Source organism: Saccostrea echinata, unplaced genomic scaffold (genome assembly GCF_033153115.1).
Source record: "Saccostrea echinata isolate AGI-Se365-2 ecotype Australia unplaced genomic scaffold, CSIRO_AGI_Sech_v1 ptg000012l, whole genome shotgun sequence".
Classification (NCBI taxonomy): Eukaryota; Metazoa; Mollusca; class Bivalvia; order Ostreida; family Ostreidae; genus Saccostrea; species Saccostrea echinata.
In genome coordinates, this window is record NW_026889761.1 from 15,262,567 (window position 1) to 15,289,503 (window position 26,937).

The following is a 26,937-nucleotide window of genomic DNA, read 5'->3' on the forward strand; positions in this document are numbered from 1 at the left end:
AAATTCTTCACCTCCTAACGAAGGCTATTCGGATCAGGTTTTGTGATTTACTGTAACTTTGGTTAGCGTTGTGGTCCATGAGCCAAAATAAATAGATGGAAAAAAAAATCAAGATATATACATATGTATCTTGATATATGGGAGCAATATTTGAAAAGTTCTTGAAATTTTGAAATTTGCGATAGGATGCATGTCCTTCTGGTGCCTTATACGTATGTAAAAAATATGCTCACAAAAGTACTGTTATGTAATTTTATGCATAGCAAAAATAACAGAATCCAAGCTCTTCAATTAATTGCTTGCGTGATCAATTAAAAATTTGTTATTTTAAGCAAAGGTACACCGTATCATGGAAAAAGGATCAAGGTAAAGAGATAACGTGGATGAGAACTATCTGGTAATTTATTTCTCTGACGCTGACGGGTTGAAGATGTTGGAGGGGCTCGTTAATTTGAAGTCGATGGATTGATGGAACCCTGCTGGGGGTGGAGACACGGTATCGAGATTTAAGGGGTCAAACGTCGTCAATATAAAAACTGAGGGCGAAAAAACTCTACCAGGCACTTACTGGCACACATTCTACAAGATAGGAATAAATTGGAATGGGGTCACACGATGTAATAAATATTGTAAAGTTTACCATAGGAAGAATTTTTCCGGATGATAAGAGTGTAAGATAATTGGTTTGACATGTTTTAACTAGTTAATTATAAAATGTGAATTACATGAAACAAATTCATTTGTGCTGACTTTTCAAAAATCAACGATTTCGTTAACGACCAATGTATAATGATAATTGGCATCAAATTAATGAAACAGACATATGAATTAATTCTGAGGTTAAATCCTAGATTTCTTCATCTGCTTTCAATTGAAAGTAATTAAAGAAACCAAGGAAATGGATATTTTGGGAACAAATAGGGAAAAAATGTAACTAGATGAGATAAGCCCACTTTTGAAGACCGTTTAAAATGTAGATGATGGCAACACTGTATTAAAACACAAACCTTCCAAGGTTTTTTATTCTTTGTTTATAGGGGAATCTATTTTTAAAAAGCTAATTGCCAAAACGTGTACCATTTTGATTGAGGCTTGCAGGAAAAAAGGATTTCATATTTAATATATCAAAAGAAGCAAAATGAGATAAAATGGCTACATTATTAATGGAGAAGAATCGTATAATGATGGATTTATTTTTATGATTGAATGATAAATTATGCCGTTATAACGAGGACATACATATCCAGGCATCTGAAGCTAAGTTGGAGGCTATATAGCTTTTATAGAAGGCATCTCAATTTAAATTCTTAATTTAATAAAATTATCAATGATGAAACAAAATGCATGGTGCCTGGACCACCAATATTTCACCTTTCTGTGATCAATGATTGGTGCATTGTGGGTATAAATTATTTGCTGTTCTAGCACACATTTCAATGACCACAAAAGCAAACTGATTTTTTTAAAAATAAATTTGTCTTTGAATAATTATTTCCAATCATCTGCAAGATGTTACTCGTAATTTCAAAAGATGAATGGGTAGATATTGACTGAACTAATGGTTTAAAATGTAGTAGATTTTGATATTGACAAAACAATGGGACATGCAAAATAAAGTTTCCAGCAAGGTAAAAGAAAATAAAATGATAAAGACAAATAATTATCTTTTTCAGCTTTACATTAAATCAACTAAATACTTACTGACTTATCAGGAAGCTATATTTAAATCCAACTAAATGCAGGTCATATCTAGATTAAATGCGTGTCTGTGAATCAATCATTGTCAATGATGAACAACAAACAAAACCGCTGGAAATCGCGTGATGGATGGCGGGTTACTCTTTTCCCTGACCAAAACTATGTCTATCACCCAGTTATGTTCGATTTAAGGGTCAGTTCATCAGGGCACTTGATTGTTTCCTGCGCTTGAACATGGCATCGATAGATAATATATGCCACAGTTTGGATTCGTTAAAAGTTCAGTTCATTGGAGTTGTTGCTCCGATATGTCTGAAGAAGGGACTTCTATGTTTAGCAGTGTTAATGAATAAAATTTGTGGATAAACGTGCCAAACTTAAAAATGTTACCAAGTCTTAAAAATTTATGATATATGGAACGACTAATCACAAGTAATTTTGCCATGTATATGAGTCTTAAGAAATCTTTTACCATTTTTACCCAATACTGTTAAAAAGGTATGGTCAAGGATAAAAATTTTCAAAAGCAGGTCAAACTCCAGGGTCAAGGACAAAAGGTCAATATTGTTGGAAAAAAAGAAATACACAATCACGTGAAATATGAAAGCCCTAGCACTAACTGTTCAGAAGTCATGGCCAAGTTTAAAGTTTTTCAAAAGTAGAAAAAAAACTCAAGGTCAAGGTCAAAAGGTAAAAAAAGTTTGGTACCCAAAGAAAGGTTTGGACACATGGAATAAACATGTGAAATATAAAAGTCCTAGCCCCAACCGTTCAAAAGTTATGGCCAAGTTTAAAGTTTGGTAAACTTTTGCTAAAGTAGGTTGTCGTTTTTCAATTGAAGAAGAAATGCTCCTTCCTACGCCTTCCCAATTTAGAAATTCCCGAATTTTTTATGCCTCCGTATTCGAAGATTCGGGGGCATATGGTTTTTGGTCTGTCCGCCCAACTGTCTGTTTGTCTATTAGACTGTTGTCTGTTCTCCGCAAAAACTTTAACCTTGCTCATATTTTTTGATTGGCTAGGGTTTCATATATGACATGGGTATTTCTTGTGACAAGACCTTTCTTTGGCTACCAACATTTTTTATCCAATGACCTTGACCTTGGAGTTTGACCAACATTTGAAAAATTTTTAACCTTGCCTATAATTATTAAACGGTTGCTGCTATAGGGATTTACTTATGCATTCCTTGTGACAAGATCTTTCTTTAGGTATCAACAATTTTTTACTCTTGACCTTGGAGTTTAACCTGCATTTGAAAAACTTTAACCTTATTCTTGAGCTGCCATACGGGTTCATCAGTGTTTCACGAATACATCTTGTTTATGTTATAATATTGTTGCTATCATAGGTTATTTCAATCATGTGCATTTAAGATCATCTATAATTAGTGGCGGAGGGCAGTTGGCAGTAAGAAGTTGGCTTTCGTACAGTACATGAAATTCATATTGAACATTTTTCCCCAGAAAGCTGTTTGTTCCCCTCCTACTCTGTATGTAATTCTGTTCATCCTTCCAGCTTAATAGTACCAATCCAAGTATTGTAGAAGGATAGATAGGTGTTTGTTACTTAAGAAATTGATCTGCTGCACAAAGACGCTTGGGCATTTCACAACCTATATAACTGTTACTTTGTTAAGGCGAAACAGAAATGGCTGAACGACAATATAACCTAGCAGATAACGCTAGTGTCTGATTATCTGAGTGACATACTGCGTAACACGTGTTGTAATTCAACAAATTACAACTACACAAATTCAAAAAACTATAATATACCTACTGCAAAGTCAACTTTTTGTTGTTAGTGATGAATGAAATTCGCTCCCCCTTGCTGTAAGATTTTTGTCCTCATTATCCACATGTATTTTTAATCCATCGATTTTTAATAATAAACCAATGCCACCTCGTTTATAAAATTGTGGAAATTGACGCTTAATATATTACATACAAGGCTTCATCACAATTCTGTGCACAGTGGTTAATAGAGTCCTTTCTCGATGTAATTTTGAGTCACCTGTCCACTTGTGGATTTGATGATCGATTGTATGTTATTCAACGTCCCAAAATTTTCAATCATATAGAGACGTCACCATATATACGGGTGAAGGGCTTCAAATTTAGACCTATGTTCGGCACTTAGGGCCATTGAGCAGTGAGGGTTCTTTATCGTGCCAACGCCTACCGTGTCTCGAGGCCTCGGTTTTTAAGGTCTCGTCCGAAAGACGCGTGAATTCCACTTCTACGTATAGTGCCGGGTGCTTGGCGAAGGAGTATTCACTACCTACACTGTAAGTTAACGTTTTAAGTTAGACGCGGCGCTGCAAACGAGAATCGAATTCAGGCCTCCCGATGCGAACGCCCTACCACTAGGCTAGTAAGGTCTTGTGGAAGTGTGGAAGATACTCATTATTATTTCTTCTCATACAGAAGCCACAAAAGACTTTTTGAATAAATTTCTGCGAAGAGTGAAATTACATGCCGTTGGTACTCATACTTTACTCCGGGGAGATAAATCGTCAACTGATGTTGAGAATGAATTGCATGTATACCTTTTTAGCTCACCTGCACTGAAAGCTCAAACTTGTGAGCTTTGCCTGTGAGTATTTTTATACTTTTCACATTTTAAACTTCTCCAGAACCACTGGACCAGTTTCAACCAAACTTGCCAAAAAGCAGAAGGGGATTCAGTTTTCTTCAAATGAAGGGACATGCCCTCTTTTAAAGGGAGAAAGTTAAGAATTAATTACATTTAATCAAGTTTTAAAGGAAAAAAATTCTTTCAAAAATCGTCTTCTCAAGAACCACTGGGCATGAAGAGTTGAAACTTACGTGAAATCTTTATTACATATAGTGTAGATTTAAATTTGTACAAATTAAGTCCCCCGGGGATAGGGTGGGGTCACAATAGGCGATCAAACTTTTACGTAGGATAATATAGGAAAAAAATCTTTAAAAATCTTCTTTTCAAGGACCGCATGGCCAGAAGAGTTGAAACTCATGTTAAATCTTTATAACATGATAGCTTTCAATTTGTTAAAATCACAAACCAAGGGTAGGGTGGAGCCAAGATGGAAGGTCAAAGTCAAGTTAAAGGAAATTAAAATAAATCTTCTCAAGAACAGCAAAGGCGTGATTAGTGATGATAAGGAGCATCCTACGGTAGTGTAGACTCAAGTTTGTTCAAATTACGATAACCGGTGGAAGGATGTGTCACAAAAGGCGATCAAAATTTTACACCTCAGGCAGAGCTGCCGTCATCATGAAATGGAAAATCGTAAGGAGGTTCAGCGGCCTTTAAGGCTCACGACTCCTGGAGATTTTTTTTGAATGGCTTTTTCCACTTTGTTTATTTAACAAGAGGCTCATGGGCATTAACAGTCACCTAAGTGTAATTCAACCCTGAAAAAAATTCATGGAATGGTAAATAATTATACAATAATATAAAATAAACTACAATAAAAAGCATGATCAGGGCTCAACACAATAGTAAGTCTGGTAATCAGCAACTCGGAAACTTGCCTGTACATGTCACTGATATCTACACTCCATCACTATCACCAAACACTAGACATTAGAATTTAAGCATAAAATTCAAGTTGCCAGAGTACACCCAGCACAATCCTTCCCATGTATTTGCCTTTTTTGGTCTTTGAATGATATTTAATGTACATATATTAGATATTTACGTCTCATTTCAATTCATTTATTATTTACAAATCTACCTGACTATTAAAGACATGAAAGTACTTTTTAAACTATCTATCAAAAATTCTAGGATAATTCTTTTACTAGTATTCAATTTACCTGTCAATTACATTATATACATTAATTATCATATGTGAAAAAAGGAGGGGATCCGGAATAACTTTTCTTATAGCAGAGTAAATGATTATAAATTTATAATGGAGCCCCACCCTAACTCCAGAACACCTGTCTCACTTAGAGGCCATCAATTTTACAATTTTGAAAAAAAGCACTAAGCACTAATTCTCATCATAACCGTCCACTTAGTTTCTTTGTTGAATACTCAACAGCATAGAAAAAAAAATTCAAAGAATTTATGCATTTTCACTATATAATTAAAGGAGCCCTGTCCTATCTCCTGATGCAGGGGCCCTGAATTTCACCGTTTTGGGAGAGGCACCCTTGCTCATTATATATGCACATAGTTGTCTGCCTAGTACAAAGCAGTAGAAAAGAAGATTTTCAAAGAATTAATGCATTTTCACTAAATGATCAATTGAGCCCCACCCCATCTCCAGAACCCCTGACCCAGGAGCCATGAATTTCAACTCTTTGAAGAATCACTTTTGATCATCATATCATGCATTTAGTATTCTAAATACCTAGGAGCAGAATAAAAGAATTTTCAGTATATGATCAATGGAGCCCAGCCCTAACTCCAGAATCCCTGACCCATGGGCCATGAACTTCACAATTTTGGAAGAAGCACTCTTGCTCATCATAACCATGCAGTTTGTTTTTATTCTAAGTATCCAGGTGCAGAGAAGATGGAATTTTAAAAAGTTTACGACAACAATGACAACAGACAAATTTTGATCAATAAAGCCCACTTGAGCCTTTGGCTCAGGTGAGGTAAAAAGCAAAATGGTCTTCATTTTGAAATACATTGTCAACCACTACAGAAATAATCATTTCAGAAGTGGGCATTATTTCAATAGTGGTTGCAACAACCCATATATATTTGTAAAAATGTTTGATTCATTTGAAGGGGAAGTTTTTAGAAACTGCCCTAGCCCATTTGTAAAATTAAAGGCAATGTGTTCAAACCAAATGACTGCATGAAGGTGACTTCTTAAGTTTATTTCAATAAATGGTTTTAACAGCCAAGATGAATTACAGATGTGAATAAATACATAGGAAATTAACAACATGAACTTCAATTCAAAGATAAAAACTTTTTGCTGATCAGGTACACATGCACTACTCCTCTTCTTTCTGGGTTATTAATTTCCCTATTCATGTTAATGAACTCGTAATACTAATCAAACGATTGAATGATCATGGAAAATCAGCATTATCTTCACAAGACAAAACTCATTTCAAACTAATCATTTAATTCTTTGTTGGAACAAATATGCCAAAATTGCATTATCAGATCACAAAAAAATGAAGATTTGCTTGAGGTAAGGTAAAAATGTATGCTTTGTTCTTGAAATACTAGTGTAGTAATGACAAATTTGCAGATACCTACATATACATATAATGTATGTAAATTAAAGAGAACATTTATCTAACACATGTACAAGCAAAATACATGTACCACTACTCAAAAAGAAATCTTCAATTTTTCAAATGCCACTTCCTTTCTCCAATTAATCATTCACAAAACTAAAACTTAACAATTCTTTTCCATCTCTGACAAAAACAATTCTCACAGACTAACATTAATTGTTGTTTTTGTACTTTTACAGAAAAAACACTAAACACTAAACAACATGTGCTTGTGAATCCAATGCCCCAAACAATGGCAAATTTCAATGATGGCAAGCTCATATTCAATTTTATATTTGAGTTGCGAGTATGTCCCTGTCTGTCCTGAAACATTTACCTTCACAATAAACTGTCAAATAGAACTCAAAGTAAAGGTAAATACTACACATGTATCTGGACACAGATAAATCTTCAAAAAGATAAATAGTGGGACCAGAAATTTACATAATGTGTTTATGAGCACTGAAATATCTTAAATAATTGCACATAAATGATGCAAAAATTCTTCATATTTTTGAGGACCAGTGTTTTTTAAGCATGCTAGAGTTTAGGCATTTTTTTTCATTTTCCTCAATCAAGTTTGTTTAAGCTTTTTTCATCCCCATCGGCACTTTCTTGCACTTTGTCGTAGACTTCCTCTTCTTGAGCGCCCTCTGGTGCCTTGTTGGCATCAGGGACCCAGAGACCTGAATCAACACAGCGTTTGATGTGATACCGAGCCTCCTCCTCTGGTAACTCTGTGATGGTCTTTTGTAGTAATGCAATGTCTTTTGACTCAAAACACTTTTGTAAGCACTGAAATTAGGCAACAAGTAAATCGTAACAGAAAAGATGACAAAAATGTAAGGGTTAGATGGTGCCCATGAAAAATGAGCTTAAATATGGTGAATTCTGCAATGTTTTTATAATGTAAATGACATAGTTTTACTTGCTGAATTGATTTAAACAGTCTTACTTGAATTCCTGAAATTACTAAATGCAATACATGTACTGTAGATCACTAAATTTTCACATCGTATTTTCACAAGAAATTTTTTTGGTATTAACAAGCAAGACAAAATTTTAATGAATTATGGATAATGCTGTATATAATCTTTAATTATAAAAATATTTGAAATTTTCACAAGTATATGGTCTTGCATAATTATGTGAAAATAAAGTTCCTGCAAATAAAAAGTGATTTACAGTATCAAGCAATATCGGATTTTTTAATTTCATTTTTTTTTTGTTTTTATTTATTTTATTTTATTTTTGGGGGGTAGGGTGGGGGGTTCAGGAGGTTGTTGTGTGTTTTCATGCCTTACCTCAGGTAAACTCTCAAAGACTTCCACTGGATCCAGTCCTCCTGGTCCTAACCTCTTCTGTCTTTCCTCCTACACAGCATCAGAAGGAATCAGAATTAAAAAATACATCCAAAATAAATACAAAAAAAAAAAAAACTAGTTATAATTGTAACGGGGACCGTTACAGATGTTCCCCAAACGCTCCCCAACACCCTTTTGGTGTCTTATTTCCTGTAAGCTTCATTAAATAAGCCAATGAAGTATATTGATAGTTTTTTGCATTTCACACACGCGCACGTGCATGCATGTGCAGGATGACCATGTCATCTCATCTATACTATTAATGCATCTTTATATTCTCAGTATTAAAACATTTCATCAAAAAATAAATAAGTTCCGGCTATATCAAGTATATTGGTCATCTTAGCATTGCACGCATGCGCACCTGCATGCATGTTCATAATGACCATGCCATTTTGTCAACACTTATAATATGTCTGTTTATTCTTAGTATCAAAGCTTTTCATAAAAAAAATATAAAAGTTATGGCTACATTAAGTATATTGGTCATTTAACCCATTGCACGCGCCCATGTGCATTCATGAGCATGATGTCCACATCATCTTGTCTACACTTTTAATATATCTGTATATTCTTAATATCAAAGCTTTTCATAAAAAAAAAATATAAAAATTACGGCTATATTAAGTATATTGGTCATTTAACACATTGCACACGCGCGCACGTGCATGCATGCATGCATGCATGCATGTGCATGATGATCATGTCGTCTTGTCTACACTTTTAATATATATGAATATTTTGAGTATCAAAGCATCTCATCAAAACGTATAATAGTTACGAGTATATCAAGTATATGTCATTTTACGCTTTGCGCGTGCGCACACGTGCATGCATGCACATGTTGACCATGTCATCTTGTTTACACTTTTAATATATCCTTATATTCTGAGTATCAAAGCATTTCATCAAAAAATATAAAAGTTACAGCTATATCAAGTATATTGGTCATTTTACACATTGCACGCGCACGCACGTGCATGCACATGCGCTCAAAATGACCTTGATTCCGCAAATCTACATAACATGCCCATTAACCCTAAAAAAGGTTTCACCTCAATCGGATGAGTAGTTGACGAGATCACTCGCGGACAAAAAAGTACCCAGGAAGAAGAAGAAGAAGAAGAAAAATAATAATAATAATAAGAAACAGAGTAAAAACAATATGTTCCCCAACTTCGTTTGGGGAACATAATAAATACAAAAAAATAAAACAAAATGTAAAAAAAAAGTATTTTTTACTTTTTATCAAATAAATTTTATGATTTCTTATTTGACTTATCTAAATCTTGTTCTTAAAAACATTGATTCCAATGCATTCTTAGATAAAATTTTGAGCTTCAATCCTTGTCAAGCCTGACTTTACCCAGAGGCCACAAATTCAATCGGAGGAAATTCAAGTGAATCTACTGCTTTCTTTAAAAGTTTCTAACCTCTTCATATTCTTCCATGGCCTTCTGTAGCTTTTCCTTGGCCCTTTTTGTAATTCTCTCTTTGAAAGCATCCAATTCACTGTTGAAGGCTTCCATATACTGCTTTTCTCCAAGTTTAATCCTGAAAAATGTCCACAAAGGTTAACTTTGGACTTTGTACTGAGAAATGATCTATGTTAATGTTAGCTGCAGAATATTGTACCTTGCTGACAGAAAATTTGGAGACATAAGAGAGTTATATATCCATCCATTGAAAAAAACCTTTGACTTTGATTTCACCCAGCTTAATTGTCGAAAGATCCTAGTATTGAATATTAAAATCAGTACCCAAGTATTGGGGAAAAAATATAACCACACAATGCTTGTTTTCTGTTAAGCACATTTTACATTCAGTGATCATCATACTATAATCTCAATTAGCTAGCAGGGATATAGGACCCTGTCATGTTTTGACAACAAGCCATTAACACTTGGTCAGCAGCAGCTCATGGTTTTGCTTGCATGCCATGATTGACATTTCCACTTCAAATTATTTAGATAAAATATTTTTTTGTTAATTTGTAGCAAAAATGCTTCCATCTTCAGTCTGGAAATATTTTAAATGAACTGACAACTTTTAATCTTTAATCTTTGAATTTACTTACATGGTAGGAACAACTAATAAGTTAAATCATTTAATGTTATGTGTGAAATATAGTGACATCACCAGAGGAACAACTGTTTTAAACTTTCTAAATTTTCCACAGATCAAAAAAAATTAACAGGTGACTGAGGCAAGCAATCTGATGATATAACGGAGCCATGTAAGTTCAAAAGAAAGTTTGGATTTACACAATGGTGCGAATGGTCGAAACACATTGCACAGTGAAATTAATGAATGTAATACATAAATTTAGCTTTGATTTCATATTGATAATCATTCCAAAGTTGCATTAAATTAAAATTGAATGTATATAATAATTTTGTATATTTATATTTATTGAAAATATTTCTATTTTATCTTCTTCTTTTCACTGTTTGACTTAATTAACGTTAAAATTACATACAACTATAAAAACAATATACAATCATGAAGATTGATAGGTTTAAATTTGGATTCTTTTTTTTTATAATGACTGCGTACTTGAGTACTCCATCAGAAAGACAGGTGATTAACCAGTTACTAAAAATTATATGACACCACATCAAACCCATTACCTGAAGGTTTTTACAATGGGTGAAACTGTGTGTAGCTCTCTGGTATGTCTTTCTGAATTTTCTGTACCAGAGAGCTATAGTTCAGAAGCTACATTCATATACATGAATGTTTGCAAATTTTCTTGCATAAAGTTAATTGTATTTTGAGTATATGATGCATACAATAAAGTTTATGAACTGCTTTAATTAAGGAAGCTCTGATGGTTATAATACAATTAAATTTCAGAATAACAGTTTCACTATAAAACCTCTTGCAATGTTTTCTGCAGCAAAAGCAGCCATTTATACCTGGAGAAGAACGGACGAACACAGCTTCTTGGATCTACGTCCATCTGTTTGGCCAACTCCATAATAAAGTTCATCACAATGGTTTGATGAGCCACATGGTTCATAAGATCAGTTTTCTGAGTAAAAACAAAAATTTAACAGCTTACAGTTCTGTTTTAAGCTAAGTCTGAATATTAAACAGAAATCTCTGACAAGAATGTAGCTCTACTTAGGGATGGGTATCGGCAAAAATTTCGTATCATGATATATCATGATTTTTTCCCAAAAATTTCACGATAAATCGTGATATTTTTACACACAATTTTTACTAAAATTTCAAATGAATTTCCATAACATTTTTTAAAAATATGCTATAAAAACATATCTTTACTTTTTAAATTTTCATTTATTTAATATAAAGCATATTTTGATGATGTTGTTTAACTGTTTTCAACCTTTTTTACACTTCCTATAATTGTCATTCAATAGTTTGAACAAATAAATGAATAATTTTTTGGAATTTATAGTTATGTACCAAATACCAGTATTTTAGTCTCTGTATCATGATACGTATCACGCAGTGAAAAATCGTGATATACCGGTATACTGATAAAATCGCGCATCCCTAGCTCTACTGGTTTGAACATATAACAGGAAGCACTTGGACTTCAAACTTTTGCAGCAGCAATTAATAGAATAATGACCCTTGATTTAGTCTCTTTTTTGTGGCAAGCTTTACTGCAATTAGGCAAAAATTGTAGGAGGTAAAAAAGATTTCATTGAAATATCTACTTATAATAACCATGCCAACATCATTCACCAAAATTGAAAACTGATAAAGAGAATTATTTCCTATGTAACATGAGCTTTGATTGGTTACAAAGTCCGGTGTAAATTTCCGTACACCCGACTTGAGCCGGGGGTAAAAAATGTGACGTCACAATGCATAGTTTCTCTACGATAAAAAGCAAATAACATGACGTCACGATGCATTGTAGGACATATAGTAAATCTTATCGATAGCTTGAAACACAGTCGATTGGATTTGTTTACAAAGAATTTATTTGGGTACATAGGAAATAAATTCTTTATCCAGGTCCAATCAAGGGTGTATGGAGATTTACCCCGGGTTGTATTCCATACACCCTTCGGGCCTTCGGCCTCAGGGTGTATGGAATAAAACCTGGGGTAAATCCCCTTACACCCTTGATTGGACCTGGATAACTAATATTATGAATCATGGTCTAATTTTCTTGTGTACCCAGTTATACTGAAATTGGACCAAAACTGTAGGAGAAGTAGCATTTTGAAAATTGTTTACAGACAAACACACTGATGGACAGCCAACTGACACCTTTCTATCACTTAATCTCCTCTAGTCTGTGACCAATAGAGCTTAAAACAAAAGGCCCAAGGACAACAATGATCTTACACTGAATCACCTTGGCATGTTCTCTAAATTGGTTTTAAAATCAAATATAATCCACATAATAAATGTGGGTTTATGTATCATTATTTGTTAAATATGGGAAAAGTTTTTACTAATTCTCTCCTCAATATATGCTTATTGTGAGTACTTTTGAATTTATTAATAAACATTTGACTGAAATAAGGTTAAGCTATTAAACATAAATCGTAAAATTGTTAAATTACTACCAGGTTTTATATTTTCAGTTTGAAAGTTTGACAATAAATAAATAGACTTTTTATTCACTCTCAAATACAGATTTTAGATCATCAAGACAAGAAGACATACTGAAAAGTAAAAGTTTAAGTACACAGGAGTTGTCTGCCCTTACCTCCTCCATTGCAAGATCTATACACCAGAGGACAAGTACATTGGCTGTCTCCTCACAAACAAGCTCAGGGTGGTCAATGAGAAACTGCTGGCTATCTTCAAACCGACGCAACATGCCAAACTTCTTAGCATCAGCTTTATGTTTCTCAACAAACTCTTTCTGAGAAGAGATTAAAAATTTCTAATGAGTAATTACTTACTGTTGATATTTCAGATTTAGCTTTATTGTGTACAACTACTACATGTACCTATATCAACTTTAATAAATATCAATTTATAACAAAGCTACTTCTTGGTGACAAAATACTGCGAGATAATTTAAAGAATATGGGATGTAACAAATTATGATCCAATAATAGTAATTCTGGCTGTCTCTAGAAGTATATTTTGTTCCTTCACAATATGAAAGGTTAATATTAACGATGAAAATTAATATTAATGATATTTGAAAATGAAGTTTTTACTTCTAACCTCTAGCTGTTGGAGTACCTACATGTCTCTGACTTTTCTCTTCTTCTGTTAATTCTTTCTTTGGTATTGGTTTATTTATCACCTGTAATTAAAACTCAAACATTTACTACCAACCTTCTACTAAAGCAACATGATAAGAGTGATTGGGAAGAATTTCCCCTTTCAATAATTTTATGTTTTACATGTATTAAATTTTATTTTGTTTTCAATATAAAATATCATTTATGAAGTCACATACATGTAATATTCAAGATTTTTTAATACACTGTATCTTAAAATTTTCCAACAAATATTTCTTAGCTATGTTCAAACAAACTAAAATATACTTTATACATTACCTGAAATTTGAATACAAATTTATTAACAACAATGTTAAATAATGTGGGAAAATAATGTCAATTTTCAACTTACATAGGGAAAACAGAGGAGAAATCAAATGCAAAGATGGCAAAGAATCCAGTCAGACGCTATACTAAAACACATCTTGAACTTGAACTTTATTCTCATAACTGACAAAACAGTGAAGAGAAGATATGTACAGTATAATAAACAGAAAATATTACATGCCTGAAGAAGGGGTAACAGAGTATGTCAACCAAGAGAGCCAACTCTCTCAATTATAATATCTAACAATTTACAAATTTTGCTAAGTTGATTAGTATTGGTTACATTAAAAAGCATTTCAAATTTCAAAACATTTGGATTCAAATGAAAATACTTTGACAAATACATAACTCTTGAGTTCTTTATAGACACATCAGTACATTTAAATAAATAATGAAATTCATCCCCAATTTCGTTGCTGTTACATAATTTACAAATTCTATTTTCTCTAGGGGTGTTAAACCATCTACCAGTCTCAATTGGTAATTTTGTATTCCCAGTTCTAAATAAACAATATTTCTTGGATTGTTTAGGAGGCAAATTCAACAAATAATCTTCAAAGATTAATGATTTTTTAAAAATTCTATAGTTCAAACCTTTAGGGGAAGTTTGTACATCACTAAACCATGTTTGCTTAAACTGATCTAAGAGAGTGGTATATACCTTATTTTTTAGCCAAGATATATTAATTGAATTTTCATACCACACATAAGTCAATCCACATTCATTTAAAATTTTCTGAACAAAATCACACCATGGATTCTTACATATTTTCAATGCACATAAAAGTTTTGCAGACAATTTAGAGCTCTGAGCATTAATAAGTTTACCCCAAAATGAGATCATTCTAACTTTGATATCAATTAATAAAGGGTGTCTACCAAGTTCTCCGTACACCATAAAGTTTGGTGTTGATGTTTTCAAGCTTAGAATATGTTTACAAAATTTTAGGTGTAATTTCTCTATTAGTTTAGTATTGTGAAAACCCCACATTTCACATCCATATAGAAGTAATGGTTTGATAATTTTATCAAACATGTCTAATTTACAATCCATTGATAAGTTATGTTTTCTACATCTACCAATAACACTATACATTGCTTTAGTAGCTTTGTCATATAATTCTTTGGTATTTAAATTGAAAGAATTACTTTTACAAAATGTAACACCTAAATATTTAAAGTTGTCAACTATATCAAGCTTGGAGCCTTCAAATGTAAAAGAGCTATTATTTTTACCTCTACCAAATATTACAACTTTTGTTTTCTTACTATTAACCTTAAGGTGCCATGTCTTGCAATATTTAGAAAACGTATTTAGCATGTACTGAAAATCATCTGCGTTTTCTGATAACAAAATAGTATCATCTGCATATAATAAAACAAAAAGCTGTAAGTAGAGATTTAGTTCTCTTTCGAGTTTTTCTGACAAACAAGGTAAACCCTTAGCTTTGTTTCCAGATAAAAATTCCTCAAGGTCATTCAAGTACAATGAAAATAAAAATGGTGACAAATTCTCCCCTTGCCGAACTCCTATACTACATTCAAACATTTCTGAACTTATTCCATTAACTACTACTTTTGATTTAATACCTTTATACATGTTGGTTATAATCTTAAAGCATTTTCCATCAATATTATTTTGTAGAACTTTATTCCATAGTCCGACATGCCAAACCGAATCAAATGCTTTCTCAAAATCTATAAATGCACAGTACAATTTCATTTTATGTCTTCTAAAAAGTTCTACAAGAGAATATAATGAAAAAATATTATCTATTGTACCCATACCTCTACGAAAGCCTGCTTGATTTTCTAAAATGAGTTGTACATTATCAGCATATGAGTTTAATCTTTCATTAATAATTGCAGTAAATAATTTTCCTAGACAACTCAGCAGTGTGATAGGTCTATAATTCTTAGGATCAGTATTGTCCCCTTTATTTTTGTATACTGGGATTATGTTTCCACAAGCCCACTGAGTGGGTATTACACCAGAGTCAAAAATTTTGTTGAACAATTCAGTGTATAAATTCAGCATGCAGTCACATGAATTTTTAATATATTCATTAAAGATTCTATCATCACCACAAGCCTTGTTATTTTTCAACATATTAATACTGTTGCGCACTTCATCATGTGTTATTTGTTGGTTAATTTCATGATTGAGCTGAACATCAGCTACAATATCAAGCTCTTCTTGTGTTAATACTGTGGACTCTGACTCTTGTTCATTAAAATTTTCGTTACAGCATTCTTTATAATATGTAAAAAGGTCATTCAAATCAGCATTACATCTTTGCTTATTGCAGTTTGTGTTCAGGATTTTCCAGTACTCTTTGGGGTTTTTTGTTCTTAAATTAGTGAGTTTCTTTTTCATTTCTACTCTATGTTTAATGTTAGTATTTTTTAATTTATTCTTATATATTTTTTCTTTTTCATACAAGTCAGCTTTAAAAATTTCCCCTCCAAATTTTTTATACAGCCTTTTTGCTTTCCTAAAGTTTTGTCGAGCATTTTTACAATCTTTTGTGAACCAAGGTTTCTTATATTTAAAATTTGTTTTCTTACATGTATTTGTATAAAATGTTTTCTTGCCAAAGGTCTCTTTAGCACTTGATACCAATATGTCACTTATTCTTTCGACAACGTTATCTATAAAATCTGATGTGACTTTTCCTGCTATAGTGTTCCTGATTTCATGTTCTAATAGTGTGATAGCATTTATTTTGTCTTTTATAAAGTAATGAAATGTTTCTTGCTTCTCAGGAATCCAATTTTTAGCAATCTCTTGTGTTTGTTTTTGTGGGTTATTTAATTTAGAAGCGTGTTCTTTTTCAAAGGCTAGTAAAACCTCCACAGGATTATGAACATCAGATAATAGGGTAGAGAATGTTAATATTCTAAAATCAGAAACATATCTTAAAAATTCAAAATTTGCAATACAATAGTCTACAACACTAGTTTGTTTACATGTACATTCACCATTTGGGTCACCCTTGGATCTACCATTGAGAATAAAAATATTACAATGTTTGCAAATATCAATAAGTTTTTTCCCATACTGGTTTACAATCATATCTCTTGAATTTCTTACCATTGAAAAACCATATTTTTCAAGACATCTTATATCGATTTGATCAACAGCCCAATTAAAATCAGTATCAGACACACGATCATGGGTTTGAACAAAAGGTTCATCACAATCATTAAATTCTTTCAGATTTGAGACTCTACTGTTAAAGTCACCAAGTAAGCAAATACATTTATTCTCTGTAGATAGATTAAAAATTTCATTTTCAATCTCTTCAAATATTTCACTAGATGAAAATCTGGAGTTTACAGGTGGTATATAGACTGTACCTATTAATAAATGATCATCGATCCCAAATGTTTTACCTTCTATTCGGACCCAAAGTACATTGTCACATTCATTATTAATAATATTACAGGTTTTAGCAATTGAATTTCTAATATACACAACTATTCCACCAGATTTCCGAAATGACAAATTTGTTCTATGCTTACAAAATGCACTAAAATTAGGAATGTCGATTATGTCAGCTTTATCTGTTCTTGTTTCTGTAAGGCACACTATATCATATTTATTTATAAAATCAAGAAAATCAGGAGATTGGAGTTTTGAATTTAACCCACATACATTAATGGATATCAATCTTACTCTAGATGCGTCTTCTGGTTTGAGAGAGTTACTTGAAAAGTTTTTAATTTCATTTTCTATTATTTGTTGTTGCTCTCCGTGGTTTACCTACATCGGAACGTTATCGGAACCTGGATCAGCCACAAATCTACCTGCTGGTGGAAAGATTTGTTTACCTTCTACGAAAAGTTTGTCCACAATCATCACAGCCTTCTTTCCAAGTTTTTTTGCTTTTTTGTAGTGAGGGTATAGGACTCTCCTGCGCTCGTTAATTTCCTTGGGGAATTGCTCATTCACTCCAAATGCTTTTCCCTCTAGGGTTGATGGGGCGGCCTTTCTTATTTTTTCTCTTTCTTTATGCAGCACAAACTTTGCGACGATTGGTCTGTGTTTATCCGTTAATCTCTTCCCCATTCGGTGTACCCTATGGAACTGTGGAGCTTCTGTGATATTCATTTCTGAGCTTATGAACTCTTTCAGTACCTCCTCTGTGTTTTCGTCTTGTGTCTCCGGTATACCACTGAATATGAGATTGTCTCTCATAGATCTAGTTTGTAGATCTAAATGGCGTTCGTTCAAATCCTCGAATTTATGCCTCACTATTTCTAATTCATTCAAGATAACTTCATTTTCATTTCTTATGTTACTTACAGATTTTTTCATTTCTTTAACTTCCCTTGTTTGGTCATCGTATTGTTTACTGATATGTGTCACACACTCCTCTACACCGTTAACCTTGACCTTCATCTCTTTTAACTCTGTGTTGACATTTACGGCATTTCGTTCCAGTTCATTGAGTCTCTTTTCAATGTGGTCTAATTTGTTTAGCTTAGTTGATACTTGTTCTAATTTATTCGACATAACTTTCAAAGTCTCAAGAATATCAACATGCTGATACTGCTGTTGCTGTTGTTGAGGGTTTGGTATTGGTGATAAATACCCAGCAAATTGACTTTGTGGCCCCGGAGGCCCATAAGGAACGAATTGGTTTCCTTGAAAATTATTTCCTTGACAACTGCTCTGAAAGTTTACAGAAGGCGAGGGTGCATCTGATCATAGGACAAGTATAATTATACCAATTATTCATAATAAGAAGGACATACTGTGTTCCCAACAATAAGCAAAGCTCAACAGATCATCATCATTTAAAGTATTTAAGTGTTATACTCACTGTTTTTGATTTTCCTTCATGGCATATGGTGTCAACGTTCAGGGGAGTTAACTTGAAAGAGAGAAATTGTATTTTTGTTATAATTCTACAATTAACAACTTTTCCATATAAGTTGAATTCTAAATTATTATAATAATTGTTTGATATCAGAATCCAAATTTATTATTTTATAAATTGTTATGCCCCAAAAGAGCATTCACAGGGACCCTATATACTTTTGTACATCACATGTACATGACTATAATGTTAGCTTTGTATATAAGGCAAAGAAAAAAATAAATTAATATGTATCATAGTTTAAGACATTATGCAATAAACATAAGACTTTCACTAGAATTTTCATTGTGTGTTGACCTTCTACCAAATACATGTACCTTTTCTTTTTTCCTTAGTTCTGCTTCTTTCTCTTTCCATTTCTTCTCTTGAGCCTCCAACTCTGAAAGTTCAGCTTTTACAGTTGTTTCACTGTTCTGCATTTAGAAACCATGAGTAATCAAAGTTTAAAAAGAACACTTTCTGTAAGTGAGGCAAAGTCTCATATTTATCGATGAAATAATTAATAAGATGTTTTAATTTCATTCAACATTCTAATGTTCAATGTACATAAATGGAAAATCTGCAACTAAAGCCATACTTGAGTAGTAGGCATCTCTAGATGCATCATTTCTGCAAATCTGGTGCAGGCCGCGATCAAATAGTTAGCGTTATATAAGAGAGGACCTGCTTCAAGACCTATAGATCAGAAGCAGAATCTGGAGCAAGAATGGTTATTAGCATCCCTGGATGCATAAACCTTGCAAGTCTGCTACATACAGTATAATAGAAGACTTTTAGTTAATTGTAAATGAGCCTGCTTAAAAAAAAAAAGAATGTGCATCACTCTTGTAAGTTTGGTCTAGTTAGACTATGTGTGGCTCCTTTGTTCCCGAGAATAGACCAATTCAAAAATGATATTTACTACTGAAGAATAAACATGTATGTCAGATGCAGCATCAGACTCAGAGGCATGACTAGCTGTCTGTATGCTTATTTGCAAGTCTGATCCAGGTAGAACTTTTAGTATAATACTTGGTAAATGGACTTGCTCCAAGATCTTTCACCTGGGATAATGATGTTAATACCTTGAGTTAACAGCCATAAAACTGTTTGAGGTTTACAGCTAAAAAATAAGTGTTGTGTCCCCTTCCTTTCCTTTAAAAGTGGGAGTTTAATTAAATTTGTATACAACTGTAGTGGTTTAGATTTCTATTTCATAGCCCTCATTTCGTAAATTATATTTTGCAAGTATTTGTTGGTATTTCAGTCTGATAATTCTATTTACCTTATGTTTTCAGTTGTTACTTACGTAAAACCCTTTTATTATTTGTCTTTTATAAGTTAGGACATGTGTTGACATTCCACGTTTTACTTTTTAAACAGGAAGTGTCATCCATGTTGGGAGTCTTTCCATAGTAGTAGCAAAAATAGTAGTTTTGGTAGCTGTGTTCTGATTGGTTAAGTTGGTAAGTTGTAGGATCTTTGATGTTTATTGGCTTTTATTTTTGGGCCTATAGCTAGGGTACTTAAAGCTGTGTTCGTGTAGTTTTCTTCACTTGGGTTGGGGAACACGACCTCATGGTTAGTTCCTCTTTACTGTGCTAAGAAAACCTCATGGTTTATGAGCACTATTTGATTAGTACCTTAGAGTGCTAAGAAAACCTCATGGTTTAACAGTACTCTAGGTCTTAGCTAGCTTTAGTTTTTCACAAGTTCTAGGTTTTTGTTAGGAAACAGTTAGGATGTAGGTTTTATAGAGTTAATTTAGTTTTCCCCTTTCCAAGTCCAGCTTGGTCTAGGGATTTGTAGATAACAGGTATAATTTCTAGAACCGCTATTTATTATTTATTTTTGGTGTTGTTTATTTTCTGGGTTAGATATTTTTTGAGTCCAGATTTAGCATTATTATTTTAAGTTCAACTCTAGAGTGTTGATTAGTAGAGTTCATATTGGGTGATGTAGCTCATTTCCCTTACATTTTTCCAAATCATTGACATTTATAGCAGTTTAATAGGATTTTTTACCTTTTTCATAAGTATGGAAGCTCAGTAGGGACATAAATTATTTTCATAGGTTTTTCACATTCCTCCCTTTATTCTCTGTTAAATTTTGACTATTATTTATTATTTGTTATCATTTACAAAGGTTAATTCTCACTTTATTAAATTTATAAAACTTACAACTGTGTTTTCTTTTAGCGTTGATCATAGTTCAGATATCCCCTTACCTGGGTTGATTATTGATAACTGGAGATAGTTTACTGCTTTAAGCCAAGTTGGCTATGAACTTTGTTGATTTATCTACTAAAGAGTTCTACTTCCGGTTACACAATGTCTACAGGGATGTCTGCAAGAAGTCATATGGCATAACCGAACTTGAATTCACACATCCTAGGATGCTTCATTTTCAATTAAAAATTTTTGAAAGATATTTTCCTACATATTCCAATGTAAAACTTTGATCCCCTATTCTCATGTTTTGAACAAATTTGATTCTGCACTACCTGATCATGTTTGCATACATCACAAATCATGACTCTGCTAACCTTGAGAAAAAGGTATTAAAAATTTTTCCTATATATTCCCTTGCAAACTTTGATCAACTACTGTGGCCCCACCATATCCCTGGGGGCCATGATTTGAACTAACTCAAATAGATCTACACTATGTCAGAAAGCTTCCACACAAGTTTCATCTTATCTGGCCAAGTAGTTCTTAAGATTTTTCCTCTCCACTCAAAGATGCTTTGTAGCAAGTTTAGTTGAATTTGGCCCAGTGGTTCTAAAGAAGAAGTCGAAAATGTGAAAAAATTAGACGTACGACAGATATAGGGGCAGACAGACGACATACATTCTTTGATTAGAAAAGTTCACTTGAGCCTTTGTCTCATGAGAGCTGTAAATAACTCTTAGTACCTCTAATAGGTTGTCTTAAAGATAAATAATTTAAAAACTATACACACATACCAAATCAGCTTCCTTTAATTTCTGCTTGATTTCATTCATTTTTCTTTGATGTCTATAAATTTGAAGAAGAAAATGAAACATTATTCAACTCTAAATTAACACTTTTTTCTTCTTTGATATCAAGATTATTGTGCTAAATTTATGATTTCATAGAAATCCACAAATTACTTACAATCCTCAATATACATACTACAAATGAAATTTTGATCAGAGAATAAACAAAAAACATCTTTTATCTAATTTTGCCTTTGGGAAGGTTAAATAAGGCCATACCAAGCTTTTTTTTTCTATGTTTAGTGCCACACGCATCTTAGTTTTTGACACCCCATATGAGAAAAATTAACAAACAAAATCAGGAAGTCCTGAAATTGATTATTCTGGTCAAAATCTTTCAATGCTGTCAATATCTCTAAGTATTTGTTTACAATATGCCATATCATGTATATTTTAAGCATTTAATACCTGGACTTTGCTAAAGAATAGATTTTTGTACAAGAAAAATAGATTAATGAAATGAAATGCTTTGTATGATGTCATTTTAAAGACTATAAAGTCTATGATTTATTTTTATTTTTTGGCTTGTTTGTTTTTGTGAATAGGTTGGTAGATTTTTGAAAGATGGATGGACGCTAAACAGAGAAAAAACTTGGAATGGCCTTAGCATTCACCCATCTTTCAAACACCTACCTACCTATTCACCAAAAAAAAAAAAACAACACAAGAATAAAACACTGGCTTTAATATAGTCCTTTAAATGATGTCATTCAAAGGATTTGTTTTCATTAAGCTATTTTTCTGTTTGAAAGGTCTATTCCTTAGGAAAATAAATTATTAAATGCCAAATATATACATAATTTGACAGATTTTAGATAAATAGAGAGAAATAGACAGAATTCAAAGGTTTTTACCAAAAAAATCAATATCACAATGCTTTTTTTTATTCTGATCTGTGATGTTGAAAACCAAGGTGCATGTGGACACTAAACATAAAAAGAAACTTGAAATGGCCCAATCTTGCTAAGTAACCATTTATAACACTAAGAATGACTTATAACTCACTCTGCATAACCTTTCTCAAAGTCTTCTTTTTCTTTTTTATCTTGCTCCATTCTCTCCACCCTGGCCTGATGACGCCATCTGAAGAGACTTGCTGTGTCAACATTTGGGTGGGTGTCATCTTCATCATCTGAAATCTAATGTGCAGGAAATACTGTACATGTACACATAAATTGATGTACTCAAGATTTTGCACAATCACTGGGTATTTCTGGGTATTACAAACATCTGCTCCCATTTATTGTAATTATCAATGATTTATTAACGGTATTTGTGAATTAGAACATTGTAGTCCCCGCTTTTTTAAGTACACATACAGTAACTATCATGTCAATCTCTGAGGAGACTCACTGTGTCAACATTTTATTGTTGTCATCTTCATCAGTACAGAAAATAATTGTCAATTCTTGGAGAAACTTTTCAAAATAACCTGTATTAAAATATGCTCAAGATGTCCTATGAAGTGTATGTATATCATGCTAGATTTTTACTTTAAAATCTCTACAGATTTACTATTTTCTGGAACATTCTGCAAATTACAACTGAAAGTATACATTTTAACTTCCTATTATTCTATCGAATTAGACCAAGAATCTGCTTTAATAGAAACAGAAGTTCTCGCTCAAATATTTACCTCTATGTGGTCCCATTTACTGTAATTGATCGCTGTCATGATGAAAAATTGATAAAATCACTATGCATCAATCAAGATTTGCGTTTTTCGTGCAGGAAATCGCAGAGTTGGTACTTTGATCCCGAGCATTTAATGAATCAAGGTTTAGACTTTCGAACTCTTCACATACATAGCCATAAATTTCTCAATTGTTATTAACATAAAAAAAATCCTTTTAAAAAAATTTAAACCTAAATAAGATAAAAAAATATTTTGTGTTTATCGTTGTGTAATTTTAGAGTTCGGGATCGGTCTTTGTCAATGGTTATGAACAAATCACGCCATGGCGTCAGGGTTTATTCCACAGACATGGGAAATGTACGATATGTTTCAAGCATTGCTACAGGCTCCATCGTACCATCTTTTCTTTGAAGCATTGCTTATAATCTGGATCTTTAAACTACTGTTTTTCTCAAAGGCGTATGCCCCGGAATCCGTTCTAACTGAGAAAGAAAAGGAGGAACTGATTGCGGAATGGCAGCCCGAACCTCTTGCCCCCGAAATCCCGGAAGACCACCCAGTATTACAGGCTATGGAAAATAATATAATTACGGGGAAACCTGGTAAATATGTTACAATCAATGGAAAGTCTTGCATAAACATGGCTACACTGAACTTTTTAGGTATGGCTGGCAACCCCTCTGTTGAGGCTGCTGCCATTAAAACTCTTAAGAAGTATGGTGTGGGTTCATGTGGGCCCAGAGGATTCTATGGTACTATGGATGTTCACTTAGAACTAGAGGACAAACTAGCTAAATTCATGAACTGTGAGGAAGCTATTCTTTATGCATTTGGATTCGCTACAATAGCAAGTGCTATACCAGCATACTCCAAGCGAGGTGATGTGATATTTGCAGATGAGGGTGTCTGCTTTGCTATTCAAAAAGGATTAGTTGCCTCAAGAAGCAAAATCAAGTGGTTTAAGCACAACGACATGGAAGATCTTGAACGTCTTCTTATTGAACAAGCCAAAGAAGATAAAAAGAACCCCAAGAAAGCTAAAGTGACCAGGAGATTTCTTTTGGTGGAAGGACTTTATGTTAACTACGGAGATTTGTGTCCACTACCAAAATTAGTTGAGCTGAAGTGGAAGTACAAAGTTCGACTCTTTATTGAAGAAAGTCTATCATTTGGTGTTCTGGGGGCAACTGGAAAAGGTATAACAGAACATTATTGCATCTCTCAGGATGAGGTTGACCTGATAGCAGCATCATTAGAAAATGCTATTGGATCAACTGGAGGATTCTGCTGTGGGAAAAAGTATATTGTAGATCATCAGCGATTATCAGGACTTGGATACTGTTTTTCTGCATCCTTACCACCCATGCTAGCCACAGCAGCAATAGAGTCCTTGCACTTGATTGATGAACAGCCTATTATGCTGAATCAGCTACGCGAGAATTCTGAAAAAATCCATGAAAAGCTGAGAGAAATCAAAGGGGTACTTATAGTGGGAGAACCCCTATCACCTATCAAGCATATAAGACTGGCTGAGCCAAGCACTGACCGAGATTTTGATGTTCAGACTTTGCAGAAGGTAGCGGATCTCTCTAGGGAAAACAAAGTCGCTATAACTCTTGCTCGCTATTTAGAAGAAGAGGAGCATAAGCTCCCTGTGCCAAGTATCAGGATATCTGTGAACAACCAGCTCTCCGATAATGAGATTGACAGTGTATGCTCTACACTTAATGAAGCATTTCAGAAAATTCTCTCCCATTGATGATATAACTTAAATCTTTTGTAGCTGTGTTAGTGTAAATTAACTTATTTTGAAGTTCATAAGCTTTATAATTATCAACTTTGTTTACATAACATGTATTAGAAATTTTAGATGCAGTTAATATTATTTATACATGTATTGTACATTATACCATAGCTACACTTGCATTAGAAGAATGAAGTCATAATATTTAATGGGTTAACTGACAGTTTTTCTTGAAGAGATACTTTGTATACATGGTTTTCATTTCATGTAAATTCTGATCTGTACATATCATCTGTCATTATGATTATCAATATAAATATAAATTTGAACATTTGAATTTTTGCTCAATTTTAAACATTGTTCTCTAATAAACACTTTGCCTGTTGGGAAATGTAAGTAAAATACACAGTGTATGTTTGGGCAAATGATTTTTTTTAGACAAGTGACCCACATGGTCAGCATTGTTTTTCAGACCACTGTCTTGGTTTGTTGTTTTTTTTTTTATTATTAATATTATTTCTTTATTTGGTCTAAATGACTTTTTTTAGACGAATCTGTGTCTGACTTGGTTCACTCAGCTGAATACATGTTAAATGGGTGTGTCCATTGAGATTAGTTCAGTTTCATTTATTGAAGTGGAATCCCCATTCACAACCCAAGTTATGTAGGAAATTTAAAAGAGAAAAAAGACTGGTCTCTGTAGAGATTAAATAGCCTGACAGTGTGCTTATATGCCAAGCAGTGAAGCTTGCAAGTATTTTGTTATTAGTCACAAATAAGTACGAAATGATGAGAGGAAACCTAGAAAGTGATGTCAGTTTCCATTCTTGAAATGTTTAAAACATGCAAAATATTACATGAAAACAAGAGAACAAAGAAATGCGAGGGATAGTATTGTTCTGCTGCCTACCTCTAAGACAATTTTCAAAAGTTAACATATTGGAATATTTTTCGTGTTTATACTGTATGTGTACTTAAAAAAAGGGGGGTTCATATTTAAGCAGCTTTGGTGCAGACAACAATGCACTAATTCATGAATACTGCTAAGAAATCATTAATTTATTAAATACAATACAGGACACGGACATGTATAGCAATAATTCATGGTTACGCCAACAACTCCATACCCAGTGATTGCTCTAAATTTTGAATAGGCTAATTTATGAACACATACAGTATTTAATAGATATATATATATATATATATATATATTAATTTTCATAATATATAATTTACTTGGGGAAAATATAGATTTTTTTTTAATTTTGGTAAAAACACTAATAGAAATCAATGGAAAATATTTTTCAAACATCCCATGGCAAAAATGTTTCATTTTATTATCATTTCAATTGAGATTACAACTAAAAATTGCACTTTATCAATCTTATATCTTTAATTTTACATTAAACTTACAGAATCATCCATATGCATGAGTAGTTTAAAATTTGGTGATTCAGATGTTTTTAAATCCTGATTTTGATCATGGATAAAATTTCCTAACCCCACACTCATCCCCCATAAAAAAAGTTATAATTTAGAGCAATTAACTGGTATTAAAATTATTAATCAATTACTAATGAACCATTCTTTAATAAACCATCTTTTCATTCAAAAAAAATGTTAATGGCCTAATTGCCATTAAAGTTGCATAAAATGTGTTTTAAAGCGACAGCAAAACGTGTGCTTTTTCATTCAAATTTACCCAATATATCATTAAGAAATAAAGTATAGAGTTGATGTAAGCAGTTTGAGAAACAAAACAAAAATATTCTCTCCTTATACAAAATTAATGTAATTAGAATCTTCCGGAAAATCAAGGGTCGTA

General features: G+C 32.8%; 2 protein-coding genes across 2 annotated transcripts; one reads left to right on the forward strand and one right to left on the reverse strand.

Moving 5' to 3' along the window:
• Positions 1–6,505: 6,505 nt before the first annotated feature.
• Positions 6,506–23,469, reverse strand: LOC133185412 (hsp90 co-chaperone Cdc37-like). Its single transcript, XM_061320598.1, has 11 exons — positions 23,369–23,469; positions 22,738–22,871; positions 21,679–21,730; positions 19,052–19,147; positions 18,678–18,728; positions 13,485–13,544; positions 12,993–13,151; positions 11,215–11,330; positions 9,730–9,850; positions 8,237–8,305; positions 6,506–7,727 (listed from the first exon to the last, which is right to left on the reverse strand). Exons 1-11 carry the CDS (start codon positions 23,405–23,407, stop codon positions 7,503–7,505), a joined length of 1,122 nt encoding a protein of 373 aa, XP_061176582.1. The 5' UTR covers positions 23,408–23,469; the 3' UTR covers positions 6,506–7,502.
• Positions 23,470–23,677: 208 nt separating this feature from the next.
• Positions 23,678–25,441, forward strand: LOC133185413 (serine palmitoyltransferase 1-like). The gene has a single exon (XM_061320599.1). It carries the CDS (start codon positions 23,691–23,693, stop codon positions 25,125–25,127), a length of 1,437 nt encoding a protein of 478 aa, XP_061176583.1. The 5' UTR covers positions 23,678–23,690; the 3' UTR covers positions 25,128–25,441.
• Positions 25,442–26,937: the final 1,496 nt, after the last annotated feature.

Bases quoted from the DNA above. Each gene is read 5' to 3' on its own strand.
- LOC133185413 (XM_061320599.1), top strand. From the start codon at position 23,691: ATGGCGTCAGGGTTTATTCCACAGACATGGGAAATGTACGATATGTTT.
- LOC133185412 (XM_061320598.1), bottom strand. From the start codon at position 23,407: ATGACAGCGATCAATTACAGTAAATGGGACCACATAGAG. The intron at 18,729-19,051 runs GTACATGTATTT...CTCTCTTTCAAG, and splicing joins AACTAAGGAAAAAAGAAAAG to TTAACTCCCCTGAACGTTGA. The intron at 9,851-11,214 runs GTATAAATGGCT...GACATTTTTCAG, and splicing joins GTTCGTCCGTTCTTCTCCAG to GATTAAACTTGGAGAAAAGC.